The sequence below is a fragment of the Trachurus trachurus genome (genome assembly GCF_905171665.1).
Source record: "Trachurus trachurus genome assembly, chromosome: 8".
NCBI lineage: Eukaryota > Metazoa > Chordata > Actinopteri > Carangiformes > Carangidae > Trachurus > Trachurus trachurus.
The window spans coordinates 24,838,922-24,851,950 of NC_139905.1; the positions used below are offsets into that span (position 1 = coordinate 24,838,922).

The window sequence follows — 13,029 nt, forward strand, 5'->3', positions numbered from 1 at the left end:
AGGGCACAGCTTGTCGAGGGAGGAGTAGCTGAGGTGTCATAAACCAAAGGCGGATTCAGGAGGTAGGAGCGTACTTTGTTAGTCTACCCTATGTACACTATACTCTGACTGGCCTGTAGGGCTTCATATGTGGCCACGCGCTGAGTAGACGTATCAGACGAAGTTGTATTGACATACAAACCCCTCACAGGCTGTGCTCAGGGGCGGCTTTTGGCTCACACTGCTGGGAAGTGAGAGGAAGGAGTTACGTAAAGAGTAACGGTTCACAGTTAAAAGGATCACATCTTTCGCACTTAAAAGAAAAACAAAGGAAATCCAAAAAAATATGGAAAAAAAACTGCATCTCCTCAATTCTTTTGTAATGTTTGTCTGTCTGCACCTCTGATTCTCATTGTGAAATGTTGGTATTATTGCAATTAAAGAGGCTTTCTAAACTGCTACATGTGGACTACCTGTGTCTTTATTTCATACTGATGTTTATCTACAGAGGTTTAACCTCAGATGAGTAGTGGGGAGGGGGAGTAATGTCAGTTTTTATAGAAAAAATCTAACTCTTCAAGGGTCCATTTTGTTGTTATGATGCTTTGTCACCAGCAGAGGGCAGTCAGGGTTTACCAGAAGGGGCCAGTTGACCAGAATCAGGTCAGAACCGGTTTAACCATAGAGTAAAGTATAGTAAACAAGAATGGGAAAATCTGGGTGAGAACCGTTAATATAATACATCCATGGTGAGAACTCTTTGGTGTTATTTTGCCTTCTGTTATGTTTCTGTTCTAGTGCAGCCTTTAACAGATGAAATGTATATATGACTTGACATATTAGAACCAAGAACACAAACTGTAAGAAGTATTTTTGTCAATAGATGAATAGTTGTGATTTTAAAATAGTATTCTAATGCAGTCCGTGGTAAAAAGTCACAGCTACTTGAATATTTCCAATTTCTTCAAATTTATTTAAAATCAGAGAAGACTGTTGCACAATTAACTCACTGTTTGACCACTATAGTTGCAATTTAAATACTGGTACTAATGTTTTACAAACAAAACAAACAATCTTAAAATATAGGGGGTGTGACATTGATGTAAAATTGTATTTGCAAACCACTTACAGTCCGAGATTCTTCTTACTTTAAGCCTACTTTTCTTGTACTTCTCTGTTATTGAAGTAAATGCGTGACTAAAGTAATATTGATGGTATTACATAATAAGCCGTGAAGTTTAATCAGCACCGAATATGGTACATTGAAAAATGACCTTTGGTTAGAGAAGAAGTAGATTAAAAAATAAATAAAAAGGGGGTCACACTGACTATACTTTCAGTTTGTGGTTGAAGTTAAGTTTTGTGTATTGTTTAGTATTTATTTTATATTCAATTTTTGAGTGCGCACTGATTTCTAGGTAGGTGTGTGTGGTCGCTGGACGTCACCTGTCACGTACTCGCTTAAATAGGGCCCGTCCCATCGTTGCGTCACGCTCAGAGCGCTGCGCAGCCAATAGGAACACGCGTCTCTTCGGTGGGCGGGGTTTCACTGCCGTTTACGACAGGGCCCCGTCGTTGAACAGGAACCGGCCGGTTTAAGTTTTCAGAAGAGAGAAAAAACCCGGTTAGTCAGTCTTTACGGTGCTGCTGTACCGGGCTGTGGTTACCGGAGAGGCTCGGGTCTGGTGACGGAGACGTTTCTCCTGCTTGACGACGCTCCCTCGAGAGGAAAAACTTCACTGCGGTAAAAAATAGTCTCGTGCGCAGGACGAAAAAGAGAGAGGTCGTGAAGCATCCCTGTGTTTCCTGGCGCCGTGTGTTCATGTGAAGACTTCAGACTGGTGTTAATCAGTCTTCACACACTGCAGGATAATACAGGAGGCAGGAGGGGGTAAGCTACCAAGGGACACACATTAGATATCTACACTGAACCGGTTGCCAGTTTGGTGCAACATTCAAGTAAACCCTGTAAGAGCAGGTCAAGATAACAGGGGACACTTTATCTTTATGGTGTCTGTCTCTCTGAATTGGCACGTCATATTAGAGTTATTGCTTATTAGAGGTAAGCTAATATAGGTCTGCTGACTCTTTTAGGCTTTAGATGCATGTAGGTCTATGTGTAATCACTGTGTGTTTGCTAGCTGTCTAAAAAAAAACTCATATTACATCAACTACAGTACAGATGTTGGACTCAAACCCACATCTGCAAGTTATTCAGAAACTCCTGAGTTAAGGCAGTCTTGACTCCAGTGCATGCTGCTTTTTACACACATGCACACACACACACACACATAATGCACTAGTTCATCATGTGTTCACATTCATGCTCACGTGCAGACACAGGCAGCGAGATGACAAACACAAGATCCATCCTAATATGTAGCAGTGTGATCTCTGGTTAGTTAATGAATAGCTGCGTGTTTTGTCCGGTGGTCGCAAATAGGCAGCACGGTGTCCTTCAGGTGGTGTGTATATAAAGCCTGCTGTGTGTGAGTGAGTGCAGTCAGCAGCAGGACTGTGCACATCCTCTGTCAGCTGTAAGAAATACTGAACACCGACAGGCCAGTGTGTCACCTCTCATTTCTCAACTTGCTTTTGCAACATTTCAGAGTGCACAGCAGCAGAAGGAAATACTGACAAGGAGAGTGAGATCCTGCAGAGCTATGGAGCTGTCACTGGTGAGTTTTACAGATATGATAATGGGCCGTTTTTCTCTTGTTGCAATTTTCCTTACTTTAACTTGAGGTCAGGGCATCCTGGCGACATCAGTCAGACGGGCTGATAACGCCTTTATCAGCCCACTCCTCTGACCTGACTTATTGGGGTCAGTGGCAAATAAGGGTTGGCAAGATGAGCAATTCAGAAATATCTTTAAACATTGTTTTAAAAGCATGCATCGAATTTGTTAAAATGTACATTTTGTATTCATGTTGGTTTTATGTCATTTGAAATGACATTTGAACCTCTTTTTTTTTTTTTTTTTTAAACAAAAGTAAGACTGAATGACTGAAAATGTCTAATATAACCACAAAGGAATGATATTTTATCCTAAGTGTACTTCTAAAACATATACTTTCTTATGAAAAAAATTAATTGAAATAGATTTTTTTTTTTTTTAGTGTTTCAATTTTAATGCATTTTGGTAATACATATCCTAAAAACACAGCTTTTTTTTCTAAATTATGAAATTTTTTATCAAGTAACATAGTGTTGCATTGCAAAAGTGAATTACATTTATTCTACACTAGATTTATTTTCCTATATAAAGTCAGATTTTTATGAAAAAATACCAGTTACACCACTTGACACTGGGTTGCATCACGTCATCACGCCATAAGTGAAACCTTCCCTCGTCTGTCTGTAACCCCCCCCTCCCCAGGCTCATCCTGCTATCAAAGCCTTCATGTGTGGCTCCCTCAGTGGGACCTGCTCCACGCTGCTGTTCCAGCCTCTCGACCTGGTCAAGACTCGCCTGCAGACGCTGCAGAGCGGCGTGCAGCCCGGGTGAGTCAACACTTCAATACATGCACATAGTTGTCACTCACAATCGCCAGCTTATACAACATGTTTTGCGACATCCGAAAACTGATTTATTGACAGAGTTTTGCCTCGGCTAAACCCTGAAACCGATCACATGGGTCCCACATGAATGCTCTCTGCTCATCGTTCATCATTGATCACCGTCCTGACAACTTATCTGAATCTTCCTCTCTCAGTTCGGCCAGAGTGGGGATGGTGACGGTGCTCCTGAGCGTGGTGCGGACGGAGAAGCTGCTGGGACTGTGGAAAGGAGTCTCACCGGTTAGAACCCCTTTCTCTTGTCTTATACTACACACCACCACACATTTTCTCTGTCCTCCTGTCTTATTAAAATCACCTGTGTGTCGCAGAGGATTTATAGGTTTAGATTTATTTAGCACAGTTAAAAATAGGCCTACACAAGTAAAAGAAACAAATCATAATTTACAGTGCTGGAAGAGGCGAAAACTCAAAGCTTATTAGATGCCTCCACCTATAGGCTAGATAACAATGAAATATGTCATACAAAAAATAAAACAGAACGTACAAATGAACAATCAAATAGTATATAAATAATAATCATAAAAGAAAAATTAACATAGGGAAATTACACAAAGAGATAAACAAAAACAATCTAAATCTAGGATTCAGATTTCCTCCTCTCTCTTCTGACTGACTGATCCCCTCATCATCTGTTCTTCCAGTCCTTTGTTCGGACCATCCCAGGCGTGGGACTCTACTTCAGCACCTACTACTCTCTGAAGCAACACTTCTTCCAGGACGGCAGGCCCGGGGCCCTGGGGGCCGTGCTGCTGGGAGGCGGGGCCCGGACAGTGGCGGGGGTTTTTATGCTGCCGGTCACTGTCATCAAGACGCGCTTTGAAGTAAGCACAGGCAGACGTGTGGTATTTTACCCTGAATGCCTCAACACTATGACGCAAACCTACGTTACCTCTAGATAATTGTTTAGACATCTTTATTATTACTGATTGACTCTGTGATTATCTTTTAAAATTTAGTAGTTTAGTAATGCTGATTGTCTCATAATGGGGTTAGTGAAAAAACCAGACCATAGAGCGACTGTTTGCAGTTAAATCATGTTCATGTTCAATGAATATTTCATGGTATTTGAATAGTTTTCCCTCTTTAGCCACAGTTAAAATATGAACAAAAAACAATTCAGTTTAACTGGACTAATTTAAATGTGTGTGTCTCTGTGTGTCAGTGCGGCAGGTACAGTTACAGGAGTGTGATGGGGGCTCTGCGCAGTGTGTGTCAGACTGAGGGTCCTGCTGCTCTGTTCTCCGGCCTCATGGCCACTCTCCTCAGAGACGTCCCCTTCTCCGGCATCTACGTCATGTTCTACAGCCAGACCAAGGCCTCGCTGCCAAAAGGTAACCGTGACTTCAGAAAGAGACACATAGTGGCTTTACAAACATGTACATTTGAAATTCTAACGCAAGCTAAACAGGTTATTGTCTTTACATCAGTGGTCCCCAACCTTTTTTGGCTTGTGTCCCCATTTTGACATCACAAATTTCTGGCGACCCCGTCAATCAAGATGCGCCAGCTCAGATTTTTATGTTGCAATACTCAATTTATATTTGAGAAAGTGAAAGTATAGAATACAGTTGTTTAAGATTGTCTGTGGTGTTTTTAATCATAATTAAAAAAGACTAATAATTAGTTAAAAATATCTTTTTAGGCGACCCCATTTGAATTTCAGGCAACCCTACATGGGGTCCCGACCCCAAGGTTGAAAAACACTGCTTTACATCCATTTCTGTCTGTCTTCCTTCAAGAAATCAGCACGTCTCCCTCCGCCCCGCTGGCTAACTTCGGCTGTGGGATCCTGGCAGGTGTGTCGGCCTCCTTGGTCACTCAGCCTGCTGATGTGGTCAAAACACACGTCCAAGTGAATCCACAGCTGAGGACAGCAGAGGCCATCAGATACATCTATATGGTAAAAACCCCACTCTTCTTTTACTTAGTTTATCAGCTCAGAACTGTTTGATGCTTTTGTTGTCACATGGACTTCATCATGTTTTTGTGTTTTATTTCATTTAAAAATTCACCAGACTGTTTTATCAGTCACAGCTCATTTAATGACTTCATCTGACTCCTGTCCACTGTCCTCCCTCTCTCTCTCAGGAGCACGGCCTCCAGGGTTTCTTCAGAGGGGCCGTTCCTCGGTCTCTTAGGAGGACCATGATGGCCGCAATGGCGTGGACGGTGTACGAGCAGATGATGGCCCACATCGGACTCAAGTCCTGAAGGGATCGTTGATGAGCGGGGTTGTGAGAGAAGGAAGAAATTAAAGTCAAGTCACTGGGTGAAGACGTGTGAAAGTGAATGAAGTGCTTCAGTGGGGAAGTGCTCGTGAAAGCGTTGAGGGTTTTCAATGACGTTTTAATGACCTGTCAATGACTATTTGACTGTAGCGAGACACTGAGTGGGGAGCAACGAGGGCGTTAAGACTGACACACATTTCACAGGAGATGTGGAGAGTTTGCTCAGTGAAATGTTTTACTGGGTTCAGAAAGTTCAGAAATCCAACTTTCTCTGTCTGTCCGTGTATCTTTGAAGACAGTATCTTAAAACAATGCTGCAACGCTGTGATGTTCTATATTGCACTACAAGTTATTTTTGATCATAATAAGTATTTGGACTGAGATTTTCCTCGTTTTTGAAATGTGATGGGAATTCCTGTGCCTGTGTTATCTCAGAAAGACTGCAGTGATAAGGACAGTGTCCCAGATAGAGCTCAGACCTGTCGTGGCACAGATTAAAACCCGGACAGGCTGTGAAATGCTTCTCCAATAACATTATGTTATTTATATGATGATATTTTTCTATTTCTTTTGTACAAATACTCGGTACATTCATCTGCCTTAAAACGCAATGATTCTGATATTTTTGAAGATTTTTTTTTTGAAGTGTATGTTCATGCAAATGTATTAACCACTGTGAAGTATTTTACCTTTTAAAGGATGTTTAATAAAATGAAACACTGTACAGTATTTACAGAATTTTGAAGTTATTCTTCTGTGCAGCCATTTTTTAGTGTAAATGATTCAACAGAAAGCTGCCTGCTGTCTGGCTGACCTCTGAAAGACTTCTATGCAGATATGGTACGAAGAATTAAAAAGGAAAAAAAAAAAAGCTCCAGTGGACTATGCCAGTAGGGTGTCTTACTGGTGCAGCTGCGATCAGAAGCACTTCCAAGAGATAAGAAAGCCTTATTGCTCAGCATATTCCAGCAGGCCGCACGCACATAAAGGCCAAAGACTCAGCACAGAGCTGCAGGACAGATAAGCAGAAGGAGGGGGGTGGTGACATAACATCAAATAGGAAATAAGGACAAGGAGTGTAGGCCTGTCAGGGGAAGGAATGAAGCTGTTTCTGGTTGATCCATCTGAAACGGGGCAGTTAATTATTTATCAAAGACCAGTTACTTGGAGAAAATGTGTTTACTAAACTTTATAAAGGCTTCTTCCTCTTCATTTCTATTTGATTTGACACACAAAGTATTTGTCTCCTTGTATATAAACCTGTACCATGTGAGGAACATACATGACACAGACCTCATTATTGGTTTAGCTGCGCATAATGAAGCTCTGGAACAATTTGACTTTTTAACCTCATATGACAGTGGACCTCTGTCTGTACTGTGTTATAAGCATGCTGTCAAACACTGGTACATCCAATGCTGACTGAGGAATCAATCATCTAAGATCAGATTTGACAAGTGTTTTACAGCCTAGTCCAAAAGGCTGAATACAAAAATACAGAATGCCCACGTGTCTTAGTGAAGAACTAATAGATTAACCATAGAGTACTTAAGGCGACCGACCAAACAAAGTCTGAAAAGAGTGTACTGAAAACTGTTTTTCTTTATTTACTGTGTGTAGGGTTCTTTACCCTTTTCCTTTCCCCAAAACAACCCTGAATCATGCCATTCCCTCATGTCACCCATCGGCCCACTCCTTCTTTACAGCCATATTTGTAAGATCCATTGCCTCTAATGTCCTTGACTTTCATCCAAGCCCAATTTCTGGATCAACACATTCTTCATCATTACCAGTTGACCTACTTATCTGCCTTTGTCTGCCCGGTCTCCTGCCACCATCAGACATTTTCAAGTCTTGTCATGTCCTTACAGAATGACACTATCAAGCACAACTTTTTGTTCATAAAACTAAGTTTTTTGAAATCATTTCTAAACTTGTTGTGTAATTGTGTACATATCGTGATCCGTTTGCCTGGAACTCTTTATCTCTGGCAAATACAGGGTAGTTGCAACACAGGTCAGTCTTTCACTGACAAGTCAGCGTCTCAGCATTGTCTTAATATGGTCTTTCCATCTCCATTGTCTTAATATGGGATACCCATCCGACCGGCGTCTGGCCACTGGTTACCTCTGCTCCTGCCATTGAAAGGCATAGGAGAGAGCCCCACCTGGTGGTCTCACTACAGAACTGCACCCTGCATCACGTCACATTAACCAACCAATCACACGCCAGGAAATCCAGTATAAATACTACGTCATTTCCTCCCTGCGCCCTCTTTTTCACCGTTTGGTCAGATTTCTATACGGCGTTGTTTCGTGGTGAGTTTTTAATCTATTATATTTGAGCAATAACCCCCAAAATGCCGACTTGGACACAAAGTAACGATACACTGATGTATAAACACACAGTGTGAGCCGTCAAATCCATCTTTTAGTGTCTTTTTCATCTGTATTTATCACGGTATAGTCTAGGCTAACGCTCAGAGCTAACCTGTTAGCTGCTGACACGCGCTCATCTCGCGGTTCCCCCTCGCGACCAACTGCAAATACCGATCAGACTCTGCAGGTGTAGCCTTTCAAAAAGTAATACAATTACACATTTCACTAAAATGTAAATAGACGATGAAGTGGGCTGACATCATGTACGCATATGCATTTAAATGCAGTTTACACTCCGCACGGTAACCTTATTGGTACATGCCGGCGACTGTAGTGCAGTGTCCTGTAGTCACCAACTTATATTGTTTATCTGGATAGAAATGTCTTACTGTAATTTTACTACATTTAGTACAAATGGAAACGAGCTCCTCAGCTAAATCTGGCGTATTTACAACAAATTATTGTATGTTCATGAATATGCAGATTCGCATTTACAAATGAATGGAATCACAGTGAAATTAACCTCCTGTGGTACTGAATGCTGTTTGTCATCTTTTCTCCAGCTCTCCCATCTACTCGTAACGCAGGGAAAGCGGTCACGATGTCCGGAGGTCTGGATGTCCTTCAAATGAAGGAGGAGGATGTGCTGAAGTTCCTCGCAGCTGCAACCCATCTGGGAGGCACCAACTTGGACTTCCAGATGGAGCAGTACGTCTACAAAAGAAAAAGCGACGGTGAGTCTCCCTGACAGTGGTGTGATCACTCATAAGTTGAACCAAAGTAATCATGAACTAAGCTCAATTTCTGTGCTGTCGGCTCTTCCATAAATCCTCAGGTGTGTACATTGTTAACCTGAAGAAGACCTGGGAGAAGCTGCTGCTTGCAGCCAGGGCCATTGTTGCCATTGAGAACCCAGCTGATGTCTGTGTCATCTCCTCCAGGAACACTGGACAGGTAACGTTACACACACGGGTCAAAACACAGTCCTGTCTGAACCAGATGCTGCTTGTGCAGTGGGTCTTGGTTCATAAAGATGATACGCACTCTGTTAAAGCCGGGCACTGATGTCGGTGTTCAGGTGTCGGAAGTGTGCAAAAGAAATTTGGCCGGGTTTTCGCTAACACCATGAGGACGCCTGTCCCATGACTGGGGTTTGATAGTGACCTGAGCCACAGATGAAATGTATTCATGTTGTAAAGAATCAAATAAAAATCACAATCGACCTGAGATCTTGAGTGGAACTTCTTGTTTTCTCTCCGTCCGCTCCAGAGAGCTGTGCTGAAGTTCGCCTCTGCCACCGGTGCCACCACCTTCCACGGTCGTTTCACCCCTGGTACATTCACCAATCAGATCCAGGCAGCTTTCAGGGAGCCCCGTCTCCTGATTGTGACAGACCCTCGCGCTGACCATCAGCCACTGACTGAGGCTTCCTACGTCAACATCCCCACCATTGCCCTGTGCAACACCGACTCCCCACTGAGATACGTGGACATCGCCATCCCCTGCAACAACAAGGTGGGGACCGACTGAAGAAAATATTATAGGTTGACCGATCTACTTCCTGCTTAATTGTTTTGCACACCGTTAGAGCCCGGCGCGGTCCTGTCTGTGCTGTGCGGGGTGTAGGACGTGTGCTAGATCGTATGCATGGCCTCTCACCTTCTCTCTCTGAACCACACAGGGGGGGACAGGTAGAGGTCCTGCTACAGCAGTTGATTTTTAATAGTTATGCCTTTGTGAATGTGAAACTATATTGTAATACAGTGACATCTGGTGGGCTATTTACTCAGTTTCTGATCTGTATCCGTTTTGCAGGGTCACCACTCTGTGGGTCTGATGTGGTGGATGCTGGCCAGGGAGGTCCTCAGGATGAGGGGAACCATCTCCAGGGAGCACCCATGGGAGGTCATGCCCGATCTGTACTTCTACAGGGACCCTGAGGAGGTAAGACCACTGACGCGTGCATTGTCACACATGCAGTTGTATGTGTTGGTTGGGGGGGGCTCCCATATTGAATGCTCATGTTTTCACTACAGATTGAGAAGGAGGAGATGGCCGCTGCTGAGAAGGCTGTTGGAGGAAAGGAGGAGTTCCAGGGTGAATGGAGCGCCCCCGCAGCCGAGTTCACTCAGCCTGAGGTCGCTGACTGGTCCGAGGGCGTTGCTGTGCCCTCTGTGCCCATCCAGCAGTTCCCAGCTGGTAGGATGACTAGTTTTTCTTATCGATTGAGCTTTGTATAGCTGCATTTGGTTTGCTTCTGACACTGAACTACTCTACTTTTCTCTTTTTTTTTTTTTTTTTAATAGCCACAACCGCAGCCGCCGCAGCAGCAGCAGCACCTGTCAAGACAGGTGAGTAGTATATTCTAGTGAATGTATATGAAATGTGTGATGGTGTATTATTGCAATGCTCAATTCTTAATGCTCTTCTCCTCCTACAGAGGACTGGAGCACTCAGCCCGCCACCGAGGACTGGTCCACTGCCCCTACTGCCCAGGCTTCTGACTGGGGTGGCACCACTTCTGACTGGTCTTAAATCATCAAGTCTGGCAACAATAAAGTGTTTTTTTACACTTCGACTGTTAATGAGTTGCTTAATTTGCTTTATTTGGTCCCTGTTGCTTCCTCCAACTTGACATCAAATGCAGCGTGTGTGTGAAAGCCAGTGCAGCGTCTGACAATATTGAATACTAACTGAATATAGTGGATATCGCATGTTGGCATTTTACTCAAAGGGTAAATAAGTCAGTTTAGCACAGGTAAGCAGGCTGACATTCCATATTGGACAGTACAGAGGTATGACCTCGGTAACTAATGTCACACTGTGATCTGAGCTCAAATGTTATGTAGGCCTCTAAAATTGTAGTTTAGGTACATGTAATGCTAGCACAGTTATGGCTGAAGTGATGGTAGGGAGTCGTACTGTTCCAAACTGAGGGTAATGTGCATGTCGTTGCAGTGGCAATACTAGAGACAAGTAAACAATGCACAGTGATTGTTGTGCGTTGCACTACTTAAAAAAAAAAAAAAAAAAAAAATCTAATCCGGTGTGAGATGTATGGATTATTTTTCACTAGGGGAGAGTTGGAGACGGGTAATGTTACACACAGTAAAAACACAATCTTGTCTGAACCAAAGATGATAATGCACTCTGTTAAAACCGGGCACTGATTGTCGGTGTTCAGGTGTCGGAAGTGTGCAAGAGAAATTGGGCCGGGTTTTCGCTAACACCATGAGGACGGCTGTCCCATGACTGGGGTTTGATAGTGACCTGAGCCACAGATTAAATTTATTCATTTTGTAAAGAATCAAATAAATCAGAATCAACCTGAGATCTTGAGTGTAACTTGTTTTCAGAGTTGCAGAGAAATCTCTGCTTGAAAAAGGTACTGTGGACCGAAACATTGCCTCTTTTTATAATAAAGTTTTTTCCTTTGTAGAAAGTAAATTCAAAACATCTATTACACAAAGACTTCTTGGCTAGTTGTGAGTACACAGGATAGTGGGAAGGATTTTAACTGTAAACTAAAATTCTCACCATTATTTTCAGATACAAAACTGAAAGTGAAAAAAGAAACTTTTATGAGAAGTGGTGAAAATGGCTGGACAGTGTCATGCAATATTTAAATCATCTTCACTTTGCTTTCTCTTGTGTCTAGTAGATGCTTGGATATTATTAAGTTAATAACAGGGATGGAGGCATACTCTATGTACATTATATCTGAGTTACGCCTTGAGGCTCAGATATTACTTTAAATTTAATGGAGTTAAGGATTCGGTGGTGAAATATTAGTGGTCAAAGTGACAGAGTGAATGTGACATTTGTCTGGACTCAGAGATAATGAGATAGTTTAGATTTTGGTTCAAGCTCAAGGTGACCTCACATACTTGTGACCGTGATATATAAGGAACAGCCAGAGGGAGTTTCACTACATCTGGCACATACAACTAACTGATAAGGCACAATGAACTGATAAGAATTAGGTGACCAAAAGGTCAAGGTCACAGTGACCTCACAAAAGACATTACAAACCCCATTCATGTGCTTATTTCACATAAATGTCCAACAGTGTAAAATAATCACAGTTTTGTAGCCAAAGGGTCAAAGGTCAACTTCACGGTGGCATCGTTATGTTCTGAAAATACACTTCTGACCATCTTTCAGTGCCCTAACTCAGGAAGAGACTGTGAAATGTATTTCCTGCAACTGTGGTCAGTGTAATAAACTGACCTTTTATTTTCTAACTAAACCACAAAACAATGCAGTGACGTCTCAACTCCACCAGAAACTGTAAAGGACATATTGAAATAGAAATACACTATTAAACAGCAAACAAGTCTTTTTTTAGGAAGTCCAATAAATCAATCAAATGTGTTGAACAACATCATATTGTATGATTACACATATCATGACATGAAATGCCTGCACTTAATTTTCTTTATCTGTCAATCTGCACCAATTGCAAATAAGTAAAATGTGGCAAATGCAAAATACCATCACAGTGAGCAAAAACAGGGAAGAAGCACAATAAAAGAACAAAGGATCTATGGCTGGGGTCAGTGATTTTCAAACATGGGCCTTTTTTTCTAGCATTGTCAAACAAAGGGACAACACAGATTCATTCACAGGTGTGGTGGAAAGGACTCCTTTATTCATGTGTCTTATCATCCCCCCTAAGTGTACACATCTGGTAAAAACAAGCTATGTAAATCTGATCAGGGGGTTAGTCACGCGTAATTATGGCTTTCTTCATTCATGGGTGAGTTAACATATGGGAACAAAAAGGTCAATATGTCCGTTTGTGTTTGATGAATATATTTTGATATATTTTATCATGGCTGGGTGTTAAAATGCAGCATTTT

General features: G+C 42.3%; 2 protein-coding genes across 3 annotated transcripts; both read left to right on the forward strand.

The window, feature by feature from the left end:
* The first annotated feature begins 1,610 nt into the window (after positions 1-1,610).
* On the forward strand, positions 1,611-6,518 carry slc25a38a (solute carrier family 25 member 38a). 2 transcript variants are annotated; one of them, XM_083977605.1, is made up of 8 exons: positions 1,611-1,870; positions 2,589-2,657; positions 3,359-3,483; positions 3,696-3,780; positions 4,203-4,382; positions 4,724-4,892; positions 5,301-5,461; positions 5,650-6,518. In XM_083977605.1, the coding sequence occupies exons 2-8, from the start codon at positions 2,643-2,645 to the stop codon at positions 5,770-5,772; spliced, it is 858 nt and encodes a 285-aa protein (XP_083833731.1). In that variant the 5' UTR covers positions 1,611-1,870; positions 2,589-2,642; the 3' UTR covers positions 5,773-6,518. The 2 variants fall into 2 exon arrangements, with proteins under 2 accessions (XP_083833731.1, XP_083833732.1); XM_083977606.1 differs by having other exon boundaries at positions 1,647-1,723.
* A 1,516-nt stretch (positions 6,519-8,034) lies between these two features.
* Positions 8,035-10,752, forward strand: rpsa (ribosomal protein SA). The gene is made up of 8 exons (XM_083977679.1): positions 8,035-8,107; positions 8,731-8,901; positions 9,003-9,121; positions 9,437-9,682; positions 9,983-10,111; positions 10,204-10,366; positions 10,474-10,518; positions 10,608-10,752. The coding sequence occupies exons 2-8, from the start codon at positions 8,769-8,771 to the stop codon at positions 10,700-10,702; spliced, it is 930 nt and encodes a 309-aa protein (XP_083833805.1). The 5' UTR covers positions 8,035-8,107; positions 8,731-8,768; the 3' UTR covers positions 10,703-10,752.
* The last annotated feature ends 2,277 nt before the right edge of the window (positions 10,753-13,029 follow it).